The 16,985-nt window shown below is 38.8% G+C and overlaps 2 protein-coding genes across 4 annotated transcripts in view; both read right to left on the bottom strand.

The window, feature by feature from the left end:
* LOC149186612 (AP3-complex subunit beta-A-like) overlaps positions 1 to 16,985 on the bottom strand; it is a 227,823-nt gene that overhangs the window by 38,039 nt on the left and 172,799 nt on the right. The window lies entirely within an intron of this gene.
* LOC149186613 (uncharacterized) overlaps positions 7,080 to 16,985 on the bottom strand; it is a 28,401-nt gene continuing 18,495 nt past the window's right edge. Inside the window, exons 3-4 of the mRNA XM_089412364.1 lie at positions 7,456 to 8,335; positions 7,080 to 7,341 (exon numbers count right to left, since the gene is read on the bottom strand). Coding sequence (XP_089268490.1) covers positions 7,133 to 7,341; positions 7,456 to 8,335 — 1,089 coding nt within the window. The 3' untranslated portion in view covers positions 7,080 to 7,132. The remainder of the gene's footprint in view (positions 7,342 to 7,455; positions 8,336 to 16,985) is intronic.

Here is a 16,985-nt window from a genome sequence, read left to right as displayed (position 1 = left end):
CTTTGTTGAAGAAGTTTCACCAAAGAAGAACAAGATGGAAGGATCTGAAGTCAAAGACCTATTTGTTAGGGACTCTATCCCTTACGTATCCCTCAAGTTTGGACTAAGAAGGAGCCCTCACCACTTTCCAAAGATAAGTATCTTACTCCTTGTATTATCTTTTATATTTGGTTTCCCTTATATAAGTTTGTTTATATTAAATACTAATCACATGTCTATTCATATTTTCCTTGTTTAGGAAAGGCTTACTGAATCCTCAATGATTATAAAAGAAGGCCTTGTGAAAATTTCTAAGACGAAATTCCACTGTAGTAACTGATTTATTTCTCCTACTTAAATAAGTTATTTACAAAACCCTTCAATAAACATCAGAATAAACTCTCCTGTAGTTGTCACATAATAGCATAGAGAAAATTACATTGATATACAAGCACAAGAATCAATCACATCAACACAGTTATTTTTGGACAATTGTCCCCAGAAAAACCCAATGTCGGAAAACCGGTGCAGCAAATGAGGGTTTAATTATTACTCTTCAGCAACAATCACTTTACAAGGAATGATTCTACAGAATACAAAGACACCTCTGAGAGAAACACCTAAGACAAGTTTTCCCCTTGCACTGGAGAACTTCTAACACCCTAGAGACCCTTCAGCCTTCACTGCGTCACCTCTGCGTCACCTCTGTGTGAGGCCTGCGTGAAGACTGCGTCCCTTGCTGCATTGTCCCTCTTCGATGTCCCTCTAATGCTCTGCGTCACCTCCTCCTCGGTCTCTGATTGATGTTGATGTCCTCCTCTTCCTTCACCCTGCAACTCTCCCTCTGAAATCGAACTCCTTCTCTTAAGAATCAATTTCCCTCGGGTTACTAAGTATTTTCCCGGTGTATCTCCAAATGACTCTCAAGTCTTCTCTTATACTTTTCCTGTTGATGAATCAACAACCGAGATTAAGTCCCTAATCAACAGTTAATATTAAATTAGACTTGATCCTCGTCTCTTAGAAGCTTCTCACCCACACTTTCATTGATACTCATTAATATTTTTATCTTCCTTAGTTTAGACTTAGACTTGATCCTCATCTCTTAGAAGCTTCTCACCCACACTTTCATTGATACTCATTAACATTTTTATTTTCCTAAGTTTAGATTTAGAAACCCCATTAAACATATAAATTATTTTAATAAAATATAATTCGGGTGGAATTTCTCCAAACGATTTATGGGTCTTGGAGATCTCATGTGTTCTAGCCCCTCTACAAAATTTTGGAGCTAGAGCACATCCAATGCTACCCAAAATCAACACTCCCTCTTAGCAAGGTATGTGCTCTAGCAATACTTCGCAACAGAAGTATCACACTGATCCACGACATCAATCCTCTGCGCTGCTGATGCTCAGCCTGCTGCCCTTCATCTACTGCGTTGCTGCAACCTGTACTGCTGCCCATGACACTGCCATTGTCACTACTACATCTGTAGTGGAGCTCCCTCTGAATATGTTGCATCATGTTGCGTATAGCACTGCCACTGCTAACTGTTGCACTGCAACTCCCTGTATTATCTGCTTCTGCTACTGAAACGGATTCTCAATCATCCCCATCTTCTCCCTGAAATAAACAAACTTTGTTCTTCTTAGAGCCTTGGTGAGAATGTCTGCCACCTGTTCTCCTGTTGGAGTGTACCGTAACTGTACTGCCCCTCATTGGAAACAGTCTCTGATAAAGTGAAACATAATGTCAATGTGCTTCGACCGATCATGAAAAACTAGATTCTCAGAGAGCTTGATGCAACTCTGATTATCACACCAAATATTGGTCGCTTCCATCCTTCTCCTTAATAGATTCACAAGCAAGTTCCTAAGCCATATGGCTTCACACGATTTTGTGCTAGCTGCCATATATTCAGCTTCAACTGAGCTCAGAGCTACGGATTTTGCTTCCTACTACACCATGAGGTCATTCCTGATCCAATGTTGAAATAGTACCCAGTGGTACTTTTCCGATCTACTGAACTTCCAGCCCAATCTGCGTCAGTGAACCCACTCAGCCTGATGTCATTGCCTTGAGTGTACATTAGTCCATGCCCGATTATTCCTCGTATATATCTAAGAACATGCTTGGCTACTACCCAGTGGCCCTCTTTGGTTCCACCACGAACTGACTGAGGGTGTTGACAACATAACAAATGTTTGGTCTGGTATTGACCATATACATCAGGGGCCCTATGAGTTGCATGTACAAGGTGAGATCGACTTCTTTGCCTTTAGATGCATCAATATTCTTCCATTTGGTAATCATTGGAGTAGCCATAGGCCTATGGTCCTGCATTCTGAACCTTTTCAAAATTTCTATAGCATATCTCCCTTGTCCAAGGAAAATTCCATCCTTCTGCTGCCAAACTTCCAACCCCAGAAAACAATGCATCCGCCCCAAATCCTTCATGTCAAATTTTGTAGCTAGGTTTTCCTTGCAATATTTGATGAGCCTGGATGAACCTGTTAGAAAAATATCATCCACATATAACACCATAATTAGAGGCTCATTCTCTACAATTAGATAGTAGAGGTTGGGATCTGCGTCGCTCTTGACAAATCCCATCTTCTGCAAGTAACCATCAATTCGATCGTACCATGCTCAAGGTGCCAGTTTAAGCCCATACAAGGTTTTCTTCAACCTGCATACATGAGATTTCTTCTCATGTGTCTCAAAACCCTCTATTTGTCAATGTATACTTCTTCTCCTATTACCCCGTTCAAGAACGCAGTCTTGACGTCCATCTGGTGAATCTTCCACCCCATCTGTGCTGCAAGGGATATCACGGATCAAATAGAAGTATACCTGGCTACTGGGGCGAAGGTTTCTTCGTATTCTATCCCTTCCTTCTAAGCATACCCCTTAGCCACAAACCTCGCTATGTATTTTTCCACACTGCCATATGCAACATATTTGACCTTATAGATCCATCTCGAACCTACAACTGACCTGTTTAGAGGCCTAGGTACTACTTCCCAAACATCATTGACCATTATGGAACTGTATTCCTCCACCATAGCATCTACCCATACTTGATGTTGAATGGTCTCCTAAAAACTAGAGGGTTCTCCAACATGAGCTACCAAGGCTTGGTACCTATCTAGTTGTCTATGCTCCCTTTTCTCGTTCCTAAGAGCTCCAACGAAATCCTCTTCATCCCGTAGTATTTGTCGAAGTTCCCGGCTCGTTCTTCCACTAGTAGTGGGTAGATCTATTTGCTCCTCTTCCCGAGACTCCACCTATTGTGATACCTCTGGAAATTTGTTTTTAGGAAAAACACTGGTGCTGGTTTCTACTAGTCGAAGTGGTTGGACCAATGGATCATCCTTTGACTGCTCTTCGGAAGGCATTTCTCGAGATTTCCTGAAAGCCCTATCCTCCATGAACTTTACATCCCGTTGAACTACGATCTTCCTATTTTCTGGAAGATAGACTCTATATGCCTTAGCATTCTCGCCATATCCCACAAGATATCATTTTCCTGCAGTTTGATCCAATTTCTTCCTTTTTTCTTCAGGTATATGGCAGTATGTCAAACTCCCAAATAGTCTGAAATGACTCACCTCAGGCTTCTTACCGGTGAAGACACTCTCTGGAGTAATCTTACCTAATACCCTGTGAGGAGTCCCGTTCTGGACATACACTGTTGTGCTGCATGCTTCTACCCATATAAATTTGGGCATATCTTGATCATACAACATCGCTCTTGTTGCTTCAACAATAATCATGTTCTTCCTCTCTGCTACTCCATTCTGCTCTGGAATATAAGGAGTTGTCCATTCTATTCTGATGGCTTCCCTTGCACAGAAATTAGTGAAGTCCTTACCAATGTATTCTCCACCATTGTCTGAGCGCAACACTTTTATCCTCTTCCCTGTCAGATTCTCAACTAGGGCCTTAAACTCTTTGAATTGATCAAAAACCTCATCCTTGGTTTTTAGAAAGTAGATCCAAGTCTTCCTGGAATGGTCATTAATGAAGGTGACGAGATATTCGGCACCACTAAGAGCTTTTGTGGACATGGGTCCGCAGATATCTGAGTGTATCAATCCCATAACACTCTTAGCCTTATTGTTACTTCTGGAATAAGCTGCTTTGGCGTACTTGCCTTGTGCGCACCCTCTACATACACCGTCTCATTTGGTACTCAACTCTGGAACTCCTGTGACGGTTCTTTTAAGAATTCTTAGAGCCCCATGATGCAAGTGTCCCATCCTCCTGCGCCATAGTTCATTCAAATATTTTTCCCCGCTGCTACCTATCAGTGCCATTGGAGATTCTATTTGTACCTTATAAACCTGTTACTTCTGACTCCAATTTGGGCTTTCTTTTTCCAACTCGGATGTTTGACAAATACTTTCTTCCGAATGAAGAAAACATCATAGCCCTTGTTTTGTAACTAAGATAGAGAGAGTAAGCTCATCCCCAATCCTCACACATGCAACACATTGGTCGCTTGAAGTCGATACCCTGCTTCTATTTGAAAGACTATAGTACCTCTCCCTACAGGGGTACATTTTGACTTATTTCCCATGGTGATTTGGAAGTTCATATGTTCTTCCTGATAGCTCGAAAAACATTCTCGTATTCCTGTCATGTGCGTAGAAGCTCCATTGTCAATATACCAAACCTCAGAGGAAGCAGAACTTGCTAAGCAAGCGACTTCTTCTTCTTCAAGTGTAGAAGCTAACATAGAATAGTCGTAATCCATATTCTTTGTGCTTTCTTCTTTCTTGGGAGAACTGCGTGAGTCCTTTTGAGTTGTTGCCCCAACATCATGCTCCCGACTCATTGCAGATTCTCTAATCATGTTGCCCGATCTCTACTCCGATACCATGCGAAAAATTCTAACACGAAATTCTACTGCAGTAACTGATTTATTTCTCCTACTTAAATAAGTTATTTACAAAACCCTTCAGTAAACATCAAAATAAATTCTACTGCAATTGTCACATAATAGCATAGAGAAAATTATAGTGATATACAAGCACAAGAATCAATCACATCAACACAGTTACTTTTGGACAATTGTCCCCGGAAAAACCCAATGCAAGAAAACCGGTGCAGCAGATGAGGGTTTATTTATTATTCTTTAGCAACAATCTCTTTACAAGGAATGATTTCACAAAATATAGTGACAACGTTGAGAGAAACACCTGAGACAATTTTTCCCCTTGCTCTAGAGAAATTCTGACACCCCAGAGACCCTTCAGCCTTCACTGTGTCACCTCTGTGTCACTTCTGCACGAGCACTGCGTCCTTTGCTATGTTGTCCCTCTAATGCTCTACGTCACCTCCTCCTCAATCTTTGACTGATGTTGATTCCCTCCTCTTCCTTCACCCCGCAACTCTCCCTCTAAAATCGAACTCCTCCTCCTTGAGAATCAATTTCCCTTGGGTTACTGGGTATTTCCCAATGTATCTCCAAATGACACTCACGTCTTCTCTCATACTTTTCTTGTTGATGAATCAACGACCGAGATTAAGTCCCTAATCAACGGCTAAGATTAAATTAGAATTGATCCTCGTCTCTTAGAAGCTTCTCACCCATACTTTCGTTGATACTTATTAATATTTTTATTTTCCTAAGTTTAGACTTAGAAACCCCACTAAAAATATTAATTATTTTAATAAACTACAATCAATGTGGAATTTCTCCAAATGATTTCCAGGTCTTGGAGATCTCATGTGTTCTAGCCCCTCCACAAAATTTTGGAGCTAAAGCACATCCGATGCTACCCAAAACCAACAAGCCTCACAAGACAAAGCATTGGAATTAGAAGGTTTGTTAAGAAACAAAGGTATGCCTTATACCATAAGCTTTGTTCTCTTCATGATAAAGGTATATTCATTCTTTTTGGTAATCTATACATTACTAACATTGTTGTGTCTAGCACTCTTGAATCGTAAAGATTCTTGATTGGGTGATTCATCATTAGATAAATCTACCCTCCTCGCATCTTTAATTATTCTTGTGGAACCCTAAAGAGGTTCTCTGTAAAACCCTATCTTAAGGGTATGTCAATGATAATATGTGAAACCCTAGCCTACTTTGGGTCATTCATGAAGTCTAAATAAAATGTTTGATGCTTTGATGATGTCATGTTTGGGTTTTGGTATGGTTATGAAAACCCTAACTTGTTAGGGTTGAAAGCAATGTTGCACACATCGCGATCGGGATTTAATCGGCGCCGGAAAAAATCGGAAAAATCGTTAAAATCGGGAAAAAATCGGGAAAAAATCGGAAAAAATCGTTTGGCACAAAAATATTCATTTTTTTTCATTTTTTTTCAATTTTTTTAATATCTAAACCATCTACAACATAAAATAAATACATTGACACATAAATATGATAAAAAAACTAATATATAAGATGTTCAATATCATTTCTAGCGCTAAAATCACACATAACATTGAATCATGTCCTGAATAGTAAGTCCTGAGTCCCAAGTCCAACTCAGCCTCAAAATATCAACAAAAAATATGATAATGTATCTCATCATGTCATAATGTCATATACAATAAAATGAAAGTCTAATCCTATTGATTTCCTCTGCCCCTCTTGCGAGAATATGGCACAGCTTTCTCTTTCCCTCTAGATGTAGAAGCTGGTGCCTGTGGTGGTGGAAATGGCAGTGGAGTCTGACGTGCTCTAGAAGCTGAAGAACTAGTAGTAGCAGCTACAAGAGGCTGAGGTGGACGGAGACCACGTCCTCTACTGGTGGTAGTGGTAGCCCGGGTAGCCCGGGTAGGCGGTGTCACCTCCTCCTCCTGCTCCTCCAACTCCTCCTCCTCCTGCTCCTGCTCCTCCTCCTCCTCCTCCTCCTCCTCCTCCTCCTCCCCCTCCTCCTCCCCCTCATCCTGCACTAACCAATCCTCAGTGGGATCCATGAGAGGCCTCTCGGTCTCAACCCTCCATTCAGCAGTGGTGTCAATCCCATCCAATGAGATGGCTTCCGTATCAGGTGTCTTCTCTAGTTGTTTCACCCACAATCGAAGATTGTAGTAGACATAGACCATGTCATTAAGTCTATGAGACTCCAACCTGTACAAAGTTCATGAAATAATAAATTAATAATTAATATTATAAAAAAAATATTGTTTAAAACTTTAATGAATTCAAAAATTTATTTGGAAATTTGCAATATTTTAAATGTTTAAGTGTTAACCTATTGCGCTTCTTGTTGTGTATTTTTTCAAATACACTCCAATTGCGCTCACATCCCGAGGAGCTGCATGTTTGGCTGAGGATGCGCACGGCAAGATTTTGCAAAAGGGGTACTCTGCCACCATACATCTTCCACCATGCGTCTACAACAAAATTACAAAGAAAATTTTAAATAAACATAAGAAAAAAATGGAATTTGAAGAAACAATGAAATTTGAAACAAAGTTACAAAGTACATACTACAAACTAAAAAATACCTGGGATTTTAACCGTCCTATCATTGATAGCCATCTCAAAGCCAAATGTGCCACCTGACAACTTATATTGCTCAATTTGTCTAGAGACCTCCATACGTTCTTCTGGAGTTTTCACCATCTTCTGGACACAGGTTAATAATCCTTCCACGACCTCAACATCAAAATTAAACCCACATGCATAAGAAAATGCAGGGTTCAGGAAAAGGCCAGCAGCATGAATGGGACGATGGAGTGTGTTGTTCCATCGCTCATCAATGACCTTCCATAGAAGGAGTTGTCTCTGGAACCCATCATCTCCCTTGTCATCATAGTAGGACCGAATGGCTTCTTTGGCCCTATCCATGGCTTCATACAAATAGCCCATTGCGGGCTTCTCACCATCTACCAACCGAAGAACCTTTACCAAAGGTTCTGTGACAGCGCACACCTCCTGCACTCCCGCCCAGAAGTCTTCTTGGTATGAAACAAGTCTGCAGACGGCCTCTCCTTCTGGTTTGCGGCTCATTGGCGAAGAACGCCACTCCTCTGAAACAAACATTCTCTTCAAATCCCACATAGAATTCAAGAGGGATTGAAGAGATATGAAACTCGTCGCAAACCGTGTAATGGCGGGGCGCACCAACTCTTTGTTGTTGGTGCATTTTCTCATCAAGCTAAGCACAGATGTGTGATTGTAAATAAATTTTGTGATGGTTTTTGATGAGTCAACAGCCTCTTTGACAAAGGGAATTTTCCCTATGTCCTCTAACATCAAATCAATACAATGGGCAGCACAAGGTGTCCAAAATAAAGTAGGATGCCTGTCCATAAGCAATCTACCAGCAGCAACATAATTTGCAGCGTTGTCCGTTATGACTTGGACAACATTTTCTGCACCCACCTCCAAAATAAACACATCCAGCAAATCACATAAATTTTTTGCATCTTTGATTTGATGAGTTGCATCAACAGATTTGATAAACATAGTCCCCAAGGGACAACTAACCAAGAAGTTTATAAGGGTTCTCCCCTTTTGGTCAGTCCAACCATCTGACATAACAGTGCATCCTGTTTGTGCCCATGATGCCCTAAAATCCTCCAATCTTTGGGTGCAGTCACGCTTTTCATCTTGAAGAAGCCGGCCTCTGAAATCATGAAGAGAAGGGAGTTTGTACCCCGGGCCAACACTGGCAACAGCATCAAGAGTAGGTTGGAAAAATGGATTATTCCTTATAATGCTGAAAGGAATATCACTCCAGAGGAGAAATTTTGTCATCAACTTGTCAGCTTTTTCTTTTTCAGTTCTTTTCATCATTGAACCGATAGTTGGTTGTGAACCAGGTGTGGTTCGAGGAACAAAATATGATGATGCAGCAAACGGATTGACTGACGCTGCAGTAGAACCTGTGCCACTTGGCCCACTTCCTTCAACTGACCTTCTTAGTTGCCTTTTGAGTTCTTCTTTGGCGTCTCTAGTGTGCTCTAATTCTCCCAATGCTCTCATGGCTTTTTGGATAATTTCAGCATTTGTCTTTAGACAGGGCCCCACATCACGTCCAGGGATTTGTGCAAGGTGGAACTTCAACCTGTACACCCCCCCGAATATTTCCTTTCCACACAACTTGCAAATCAAGTTTTGTCTATCATTCGGAGTTTTAGGGTCACCATATTCCCAGAAAGGATCCAATTTCCTTGGCATGTTTGTTTTTGAATTTTGAATTTGCAAACCTATGGAAAAATAAGGATTAGGAAATAGGAATTTAGGATTACATAAATGATAATAGTAAATAGTAAATACAAATTACAATTTAGCATTTGCAAAATTACAAGCTAATTATTTCCAAAATCCCAATTTCTAAACCCAAAAAACAATGAAAAATAAAAAAAAATAAACAATGTTTAAAGAAAATGAGAAAATAAAAAACAAAAATTGGTTCTCATAGTCATAACAAATAACCCATCCCAAATCAATGAAAAATTTCCAAAAATTCTTTAAAAACAATGAAAAACAAAGTTTTTAGAGAACCAAAACAAAAAAAAATTAATCTACATACCTGGTTTATGGACAAATTCGCGATCTTGGCTTGGATTCCTCCTAAAATCGGCTCCCACAAGCGACGGCAACCCTCTCCCTCCCTTCTTCTCCTTCTCCTCCTTCTCCTCCGCGGCGGACTGCTGAATGAATAAAATAAAAATCGAATTTCCATATAAAACGCCCGCTGCCCCCGTGCCCGGCGATTTTTTCCTTAAAAATCGCGATTTTTTCGAAAAAATCGCGATTTTTTAAAAAATCGCGATTTTTTCGATAAAAATCGTTAAAAAAAATTTCCGCCGATTTTTTGGATAAAAATCGCGATTCGAATCGTCATTTTGAAAAAATCGCGATTTTCCGATTTTATCGCGATTAAATCGCGATGTGTGCAACACTGGTTGAAAGGTGATATCTGAAATCCAAAACCTTTGAATTTTTGGTAATTTAGGGTTTGCTATATTATGTATTGAAACCCTAGATATTTAGGGTTTATGAGTAAGACCCTTATGACATAGGAATGAATCCCTAGGTATATGTTTGTTCGTCTGATCAAGTTTATTATATGTCTGACTTTAATGTGTTTGTGTCATTGGGTTTCCCTAACATATGTTATTATGATATGTTTATCCATGATGATGAAATCCTATATATGCATATGTGCTAACCTAATTATTGATAGCCATAAGTCCTAGGGTTTCGAACTAAGCCCTAGTCGAAGTTTGATATTCTAAGATGATATTGTTTGTAAATTCTAGGGTTTTGTAGCTAAACCCTAGTAGAAGTTAAATTGTCTAGTATATGATTTGACAAATCTGGGATTTATGAAAGGTTAATAAAACCCTGAAATAGTATTGTGATCAGTTTGATTGTTGAGAATTAGTACATGAAAATCTAGGGTTTACATCAAACACTCGTAGAAGCTAGTCATGTTTTTGATTGAGCTATGATTGGTCTCGATTGTTGAATCTCATGTATAAAATCTAAGGTTTGTATGAAATCCTAGTAGGAAATCTAACATATGAATTCTAAAAGTTGTTAGATGCATTGTTATACTGGTCTCTAGGGTTTGCTATATGTTATAAAAGAGTTAGACATATCTCTGAAAGAAATATTGAAGCCCTAGATATAATGAGATTCATATCTTGAGTTGTTGATGTGATTTAGGGTTTGTAACAAAGCCTAGGCATGAAGTTGAAGTATTGAAGTAAAGTCTCTTGTTGATTATGTTTATAAAGTATAATGCTTCCATTATTGTATGATTTTAAAAAGGTTAACTTCATGCTTCTATAGATTTGGTTATACTTGCTATCTAAGTTGTGTAGGTACATAATCTTCAAGATGGTGAAGATGTTCGTAAGTAAATTTGATATGATAAGCATGATGAAGAAAGTTATATGGATGATGAGGGTCATGATAACTCTAATGAGAAGAATGGAAGCCATGAAAGATTCTCTGATGTCATAGAAAAGAAGTTGATCTCCCTAGGTTAAGATGGAGCTTGGGTATATTCCTTGTATAGGAATGATTAGATCCTCCTTGGTTAAGAGGGAGTGATGGATATGGTTCTCTACTTCATGTGTCATACACTAGACCAAGACTAACAGCTATAAGTCTTAGTGAAGGCCATGAATGAGAGAAAGACACATCACTCTTGTCTTCGTGGAAACAAGTCCCTAGTTAAGAGGGAGGGCATATTATAGTTATGATCGACACCTTGAAAGAAGAAAATTGGAGAATGCATTTTGAGGAGTTGCTGAGATAAGAAAAGAAGGATTTGTTTGTAGAATATGTTGTTACATAATTAGGAAAGGAAGATGTATGATTAAGGAATCTTCTATCAAGATTCGTTTGGAAGTCCTACTATGATAAATTGAGAAGCAACATCAGTTGTCTGGAAGACCACTGAGGTTTGTGTTTAATTATGTACATTTGAAAGATTGTTATTGATTAGGGTTGTGATTGTAGAGGTAAATATCTCGGAAGTTTTGATAGCATGTTTGATCTGGAGAGATTTGTTGTTAACGATCTATTTGATCAAAATGGATTTACTACTGATCGTAAAAATCAGATTTGTTGAAGCTTTATGAGTGAAGCATTGCCTGGGAGGATAGTAGGTTGGCACTATGTGTTGATGTCTAGATTCTGAAGTAGGGAGGGTGGTGTTGGTCATAGAGTTATGACTTCAAGATACGCACCGAGATCCTTGGGTTGGTGGTTAGCAAGTAAGCCTAATGGTACCTAGAGAGGTTGAAAGCTTTAGTCCATCTTAGTCCCACTCGGATAGATTTCCCTGGTCAGGAATCTAGTCCGTGGCATTGCGGTGCCTCAATTGTTGAGAGACCTTGGATAGATTTCCCTGGTCGGGAATCTAGTCCATGTCATTGTGGTGCCTAAACTCTTCATAGTTCACATAGTTGGAGATCTTCCTCGTACTTGTATATGTTGAATACCTCCCAAGCTAAGAGGGAGTGTAGAAAAATGTAACTAGGTTTGGTCTTCATAATTGTATGTGTCATAATAAAATGTACTTTTGAAAAAGAATGAGAAGAAATCTTATTATTATTATTAGACTTATTAAAGCATGGGTTTCATGCTTGGGTCATCATGGTTTAGATCAAAGTCCCCATTGAGGACTTCTAGGATTTATTCAAAGTCAATAGAGTCATTGTACATTTAAAGAGACCCTTCTTGGGCTTTTGAATCATGTAAAAAGAATTATTTTTTCGTCAAAAATGAATTATGTCACCTCCACACCAAGTCGGCCTCAAGAAAGTTAATTCGACCTCACCAGAAACCTATATATTGAAGCAGATCGATTCATTTGGAGGATAATCACTGACACAAGTTCAATCTCTTAGAAGAAGCCGTGAAAAAGTGCGAAGTTGCAGTCGAAGAAGGAGAATTGAAGCATCAAAGGTTTTGGTTTATATCTCTCTCTCTCAAACGTGTGATTTTCTGGGCTACGGCATCAAGGTCAAAGTTTTGTTACGAAATCAAGAAGTTTTGTGATGTCATCAAGGTCGAAGTACGGCATCAAGGTCAAAGTGTTGCTCCAAGTTAGAAGCATCGCTTCCAAATGAAGAGCTAAGTGCTTCAAGGTCGAAGTTGTTGCATTAAGATTGAGGTTGCTAGGTCGAAGATACTACTTCATCGAAGTGTTGTTGCTGCTACTGCATCTAGGTCGACGCCAATACTGGAAAGTGGTCATCTGCTGCAAAAGGAAAGAAATGACTTGGTGTGGAGGAGGTTCGTGTCTATGTCAAGAGTCTTGGATTATCTTAGGAAAACGATTGAAGGAAGAGTTGTTGACCGGGTTTTCCCCAAGATTGGGGTTTTTTCCTGGTCGTCCACCTATATCTAGTGTCCTTAATCTTCATGCTATTGTGTTTTGGTAATTGCTTGATGAACTAAGATAAAAGGAAAGCATAAGAAAGTTAATAAGAACACAAGAATCTCACAAGTAATTATCAAGTATAAGAAAATATGTATGCCTTTCCATATTTCTAACACTCACATCTTTGATTATTTTTGTGGAACCCTAAAGGGGTTCTTTGTAAAATCCTAACTTAAGGGTATGTCGATGATAATGTGTGAAACGCTAGCCTACTTAGAGTTATTGATGAAGTCTAAAGAAAATGTTTGAGGCTTTGATAATGTCATGTTTGGGGTTTTGGTATGGTTATGAAAACCATAGCTTGTTAGGGTTGAAAGCTGATATCTAAAATCCCAAACCTTTGAAGTTTTGGTAATTTGGGGTTTGCTATGTTATGTATTGAAACCCCAGATCTTTAGGGTTTATGAGAAAGACCCTTATGACCTAGGAATGAATCCCTAGGTATGTTCATCTAATCAAGTTTGTTATATGTCTGACTTTAATGTGTTTGTGTCATTAGGTTTGCCTGACATATGTTGTTATGATATGCTTATGCATGATGATGAAATCCTAGATATGCATATGTGCTGACCTAATTATTGATGTCATAAGTCCTAGGGTTTGGAACTAAGCCCTAGTCAAAGTTTGACATTCCAAGATGATATTGTTTGTGAATTCAAGGGTTTTGTAGCTAAACCTTAATAGAAGTTAAATTCTCTAGTATATAATTTGACAAATCTGGGATTTAGGAAAGGCTGATAAAAAAACCTGAAATTGTATTGTGATATGTTTGATTGTTGAGAATTAGTAAATGAAAATCTAAGGTTTACATCAAACCCTAGTAGAAGCTAGTCAAGTTGTTGATTCCGTTGTGATTGGTTTTGATTGTTGAATCTCATGTATGAAATCTAGGGTTTGTATGAAATCCTAGTAGGAAGTCTCACATATGAATTATGAAAGTTGTTAGATGCATTGCTATACTGGTCTCTAGGGTTTTCTATATGAAATATTGAAGCCTTAGATATAATGAGATTGTTGATGTGATTTAGGGTTTGTAACAAAACATGGGCATGAAGTTGAAGTATAGAAGTAAAGTCTCTTGCTGATTATGTTTATAAAGTCTAATGCTCCCATTATTGTATGATTTTGATGAGGTTAACTTCATGCTTCTATAGATGTGGTTGTACTTGCTATCTAAGTTATGGAAGTACATAATCTTCAAGATGGTGAAGATGTTTATAAGTAAAGTTGATATAATAAGCATAGTGAAGGAAAATATATGAATGTTGATGATCAACATGAGAAGGATGGAAGCCATGAAAGTTTCTCCACTCTCATAAGAAGAAGTTGACCTCCCTAAGATAAGAGGGACCATGGATAGAAGAAATCTCCCTACTTAAGAGGGAGGGCATATCATAGTCATGATGGTTACCTTGAAAGAAGAAATTGATGAATGCATTTTGATGTGCTGCTGAAAGAAGGAACACAGGATCCGGTTGTAGAATATGTTGTTACATGTAAAGTAGGAAAGGAAGTTGTATGGTTGAAGAATCTTGTATCAAGATTCATTTGGAAAGCTCAAAGTCCTACTGTGAAAAGTTGAGAAACAACATCAAGATGTCTGAAAGACCCCGGAGGTTTGTTTTACTTATGTACATTTGAAAGATTGTTACTGATTGTGGTTGTGTTTGTACAGGTAAATCTCTAGGAAGTTTTGATAGCATGTTTTACATGCTTGTTGTTATCGCTTAGTTTGATCGGGAGAGATTTGTTGTTACCGATCAATTTGATCGAGATGGATTTGCTACTGATTGTAAAAATCGAATTTGTTGAGGCTTTGTGAGTGAAGCATTACCTGGGAGGACATCAGGCCAGCACTATGTGTTGATGTATAGATCCCAAAGTAGGGAGAGTGGCATTGATCATAGACCTCCGACCTCAGATACGCACCTTAGATCCCTGCGTTGGTGGTTAGCAAGTAAGCCTAATGGTACCTAGAGAGGTCGAAATCTTTAGTCCATCTTAGTCCCACTCGGATAGATTGCCCTGGTTAGGAATCTAGTCTGTGGCATTGTGGTGCCTAAATTGTTGAGAGACCTTGGATAGATTGCCCTGTTCAGGAATCTAGTCCATGGCATTGCGGTGCCTAAACTCTTCATAGTTCACATAGTTGGAGATCTTTCTTGTACTTGTATATGATCAATACCTCACTAGTTAAGAGGGACTATTGAAAAATGTAACTAGATTCGGTCTTCATAATTGTATTTGAGTCATAATAAAATGTACTTATGAAATAGAATGAAAAGAAATTTTATTATTATTATTATTATGGCTTATTAAAGCATGGGTTTCATGCTTGGGTAATCATGTTTTAGGTCAAAGTCCCCTTTGAGGACTTCTAAGATTTATTATAAGTCAATAAAGTCATTGTACATTTAAAGAGACCCTTTTTGGGCTTTTGAATCATGTAAAAAGAATTATTTTTTAGTCAAAAATGAATTATGTCACCTCCACACCAAGTCAGCCTAAAGAAAGGTAATTCGACCTCACCAGAAACCTATATATTGAAGCAGTTTGATTCATTTGGAGGACAATCACACACACAAGTTCGATCTCCTAGAAACCGTGAAAAAGTGTGAAGTTGCAGTGGAAGAAGGAGAATTGTAGGATCAAAAGTTTAGGTTATCTCTCTCTCTCAAAAGTGTGATTTTCTGGGCTACAACATCAAGATTGAAGTTTTGTTATGGCATCAAGAAGTTCTATTACAACATTAAGAAGTTTTGTTACAGCATGAAGGTCAAAGTATGACATCAATGTCGAAGTACGGCATCAAGGTCGAAGTGTTTCTTCAAGGTAGAAGTGTTGCTTAAAGGTCGAAGAGCCAAGTACTTCAAGGTCGAAGGTGTTTCATTAAGATCGAAGTTGCTAGGTCGAAGATACTACTGCATCGAAGTGTTGTTGCTGCTATTTCTACCTTTCTAATTTTCTAACAAATGCAACATGCAAACAAAAATAAAAACCTACATATAAAATATGTGACCACAACTTCCCATTAATTGACAAAACCTACATGTTAAATAAACAATCAAAAAATAAAAGTACTATCTGTAAATTATGGTCTTACCAGCCATAAACAAGGACATGGAAAACATACAAGGAATGTGCCATATCAACTATGCAAAGTGTAAAATACTCATACCATAATCACAATCTTGCCAAAAGGGAGTGTTGGAATGCAATCAGTATACAATAACAGGTACATGTTTTAGGTCACTACTCCAATAGGCAAGCAGTTATACTGTTGTGAACATCGACATTAGGATAAAATTGGCAAGGGTTCATGTTACTGCTCAATTTAGCAGGGGTCCTAGGAGGGCCAAAGGGACTACTAGATCAAGTGGCAACAACGAGACAACGACCCACTGTCACCTCAGTCGATGTCCCCTGATCTTTACAGACTTTCACCAATGGGAGGAATCCCGGTATAAGGAAATCACTAGGAATGATGAATCAATGATAGATAGGTAGTGATTTCTAGGGCCCATTCACAAGAGAGACTCAAATAATAGGGCTTGCTTGCTTTAGAAGCAAGGTGAAGGGATCTCTAAGAAAGGCTCAAGGGATGCTTAGACCTAGGGCTTAGAGGTATTCCTTAATGAGGGATGCCCTTGACCTAAGATTCCTTTAGAAGCAAGGTTTCTAAGTGGCCTTGTGAGATCAAGAATGACGGAGATATGGGACCACAAAGAAGCCCAAGAGGACCCAAGCAAAACCTAGAGTTTCGAGTGAATCTTCAAACAAAAGGTCTAGGCCAAGCAAGGGAGGAAAGGGGATCAACAATAAGTGAACTTCCTTTGAGAACCAAACAGCGTTCGAGATAGGGCTTGGTGTATCTCACAAACCAACTATGGGATTGACTTCAAATTTTGAGGGCATGTGGAGGACACCCCAACGCAGTTCCTAGCCAACTCGTTGAGCAATATTATGGCTCTAATGGAATTTATTGGATGCCCTAGTTTGGCCATCTAGGGTTAGGGCAGAAAATTTGTGGAAAGAAGGAAAATTTAGGGTGATCACCAAGTATTTGAGACCAATGCCTAGCTAATTGCGAAAAATGGAGTCAAAGTGATTTTGATCTAGGATTTT

Source organism: Pinus tabuliformis, chromosome 3_1, assembly GCF_031772625.1.
Source record: "Pinus tabuliformis cultivar Carrire ecotype Pingquan chromosome 3_1, CPIR1, whole genome shotgun sequence".
Lineage (NCBI taxonomy): Eukaryota > Viridiplantae > Streptophyta > Pinopsida > Pinales > Pinaceae > Pinus > Pinus tabuliformis.
Note: the sequence above shows the minus strand (reverse complement) of the source record. Positions and strands in the feature narration are given on the sequence as shown.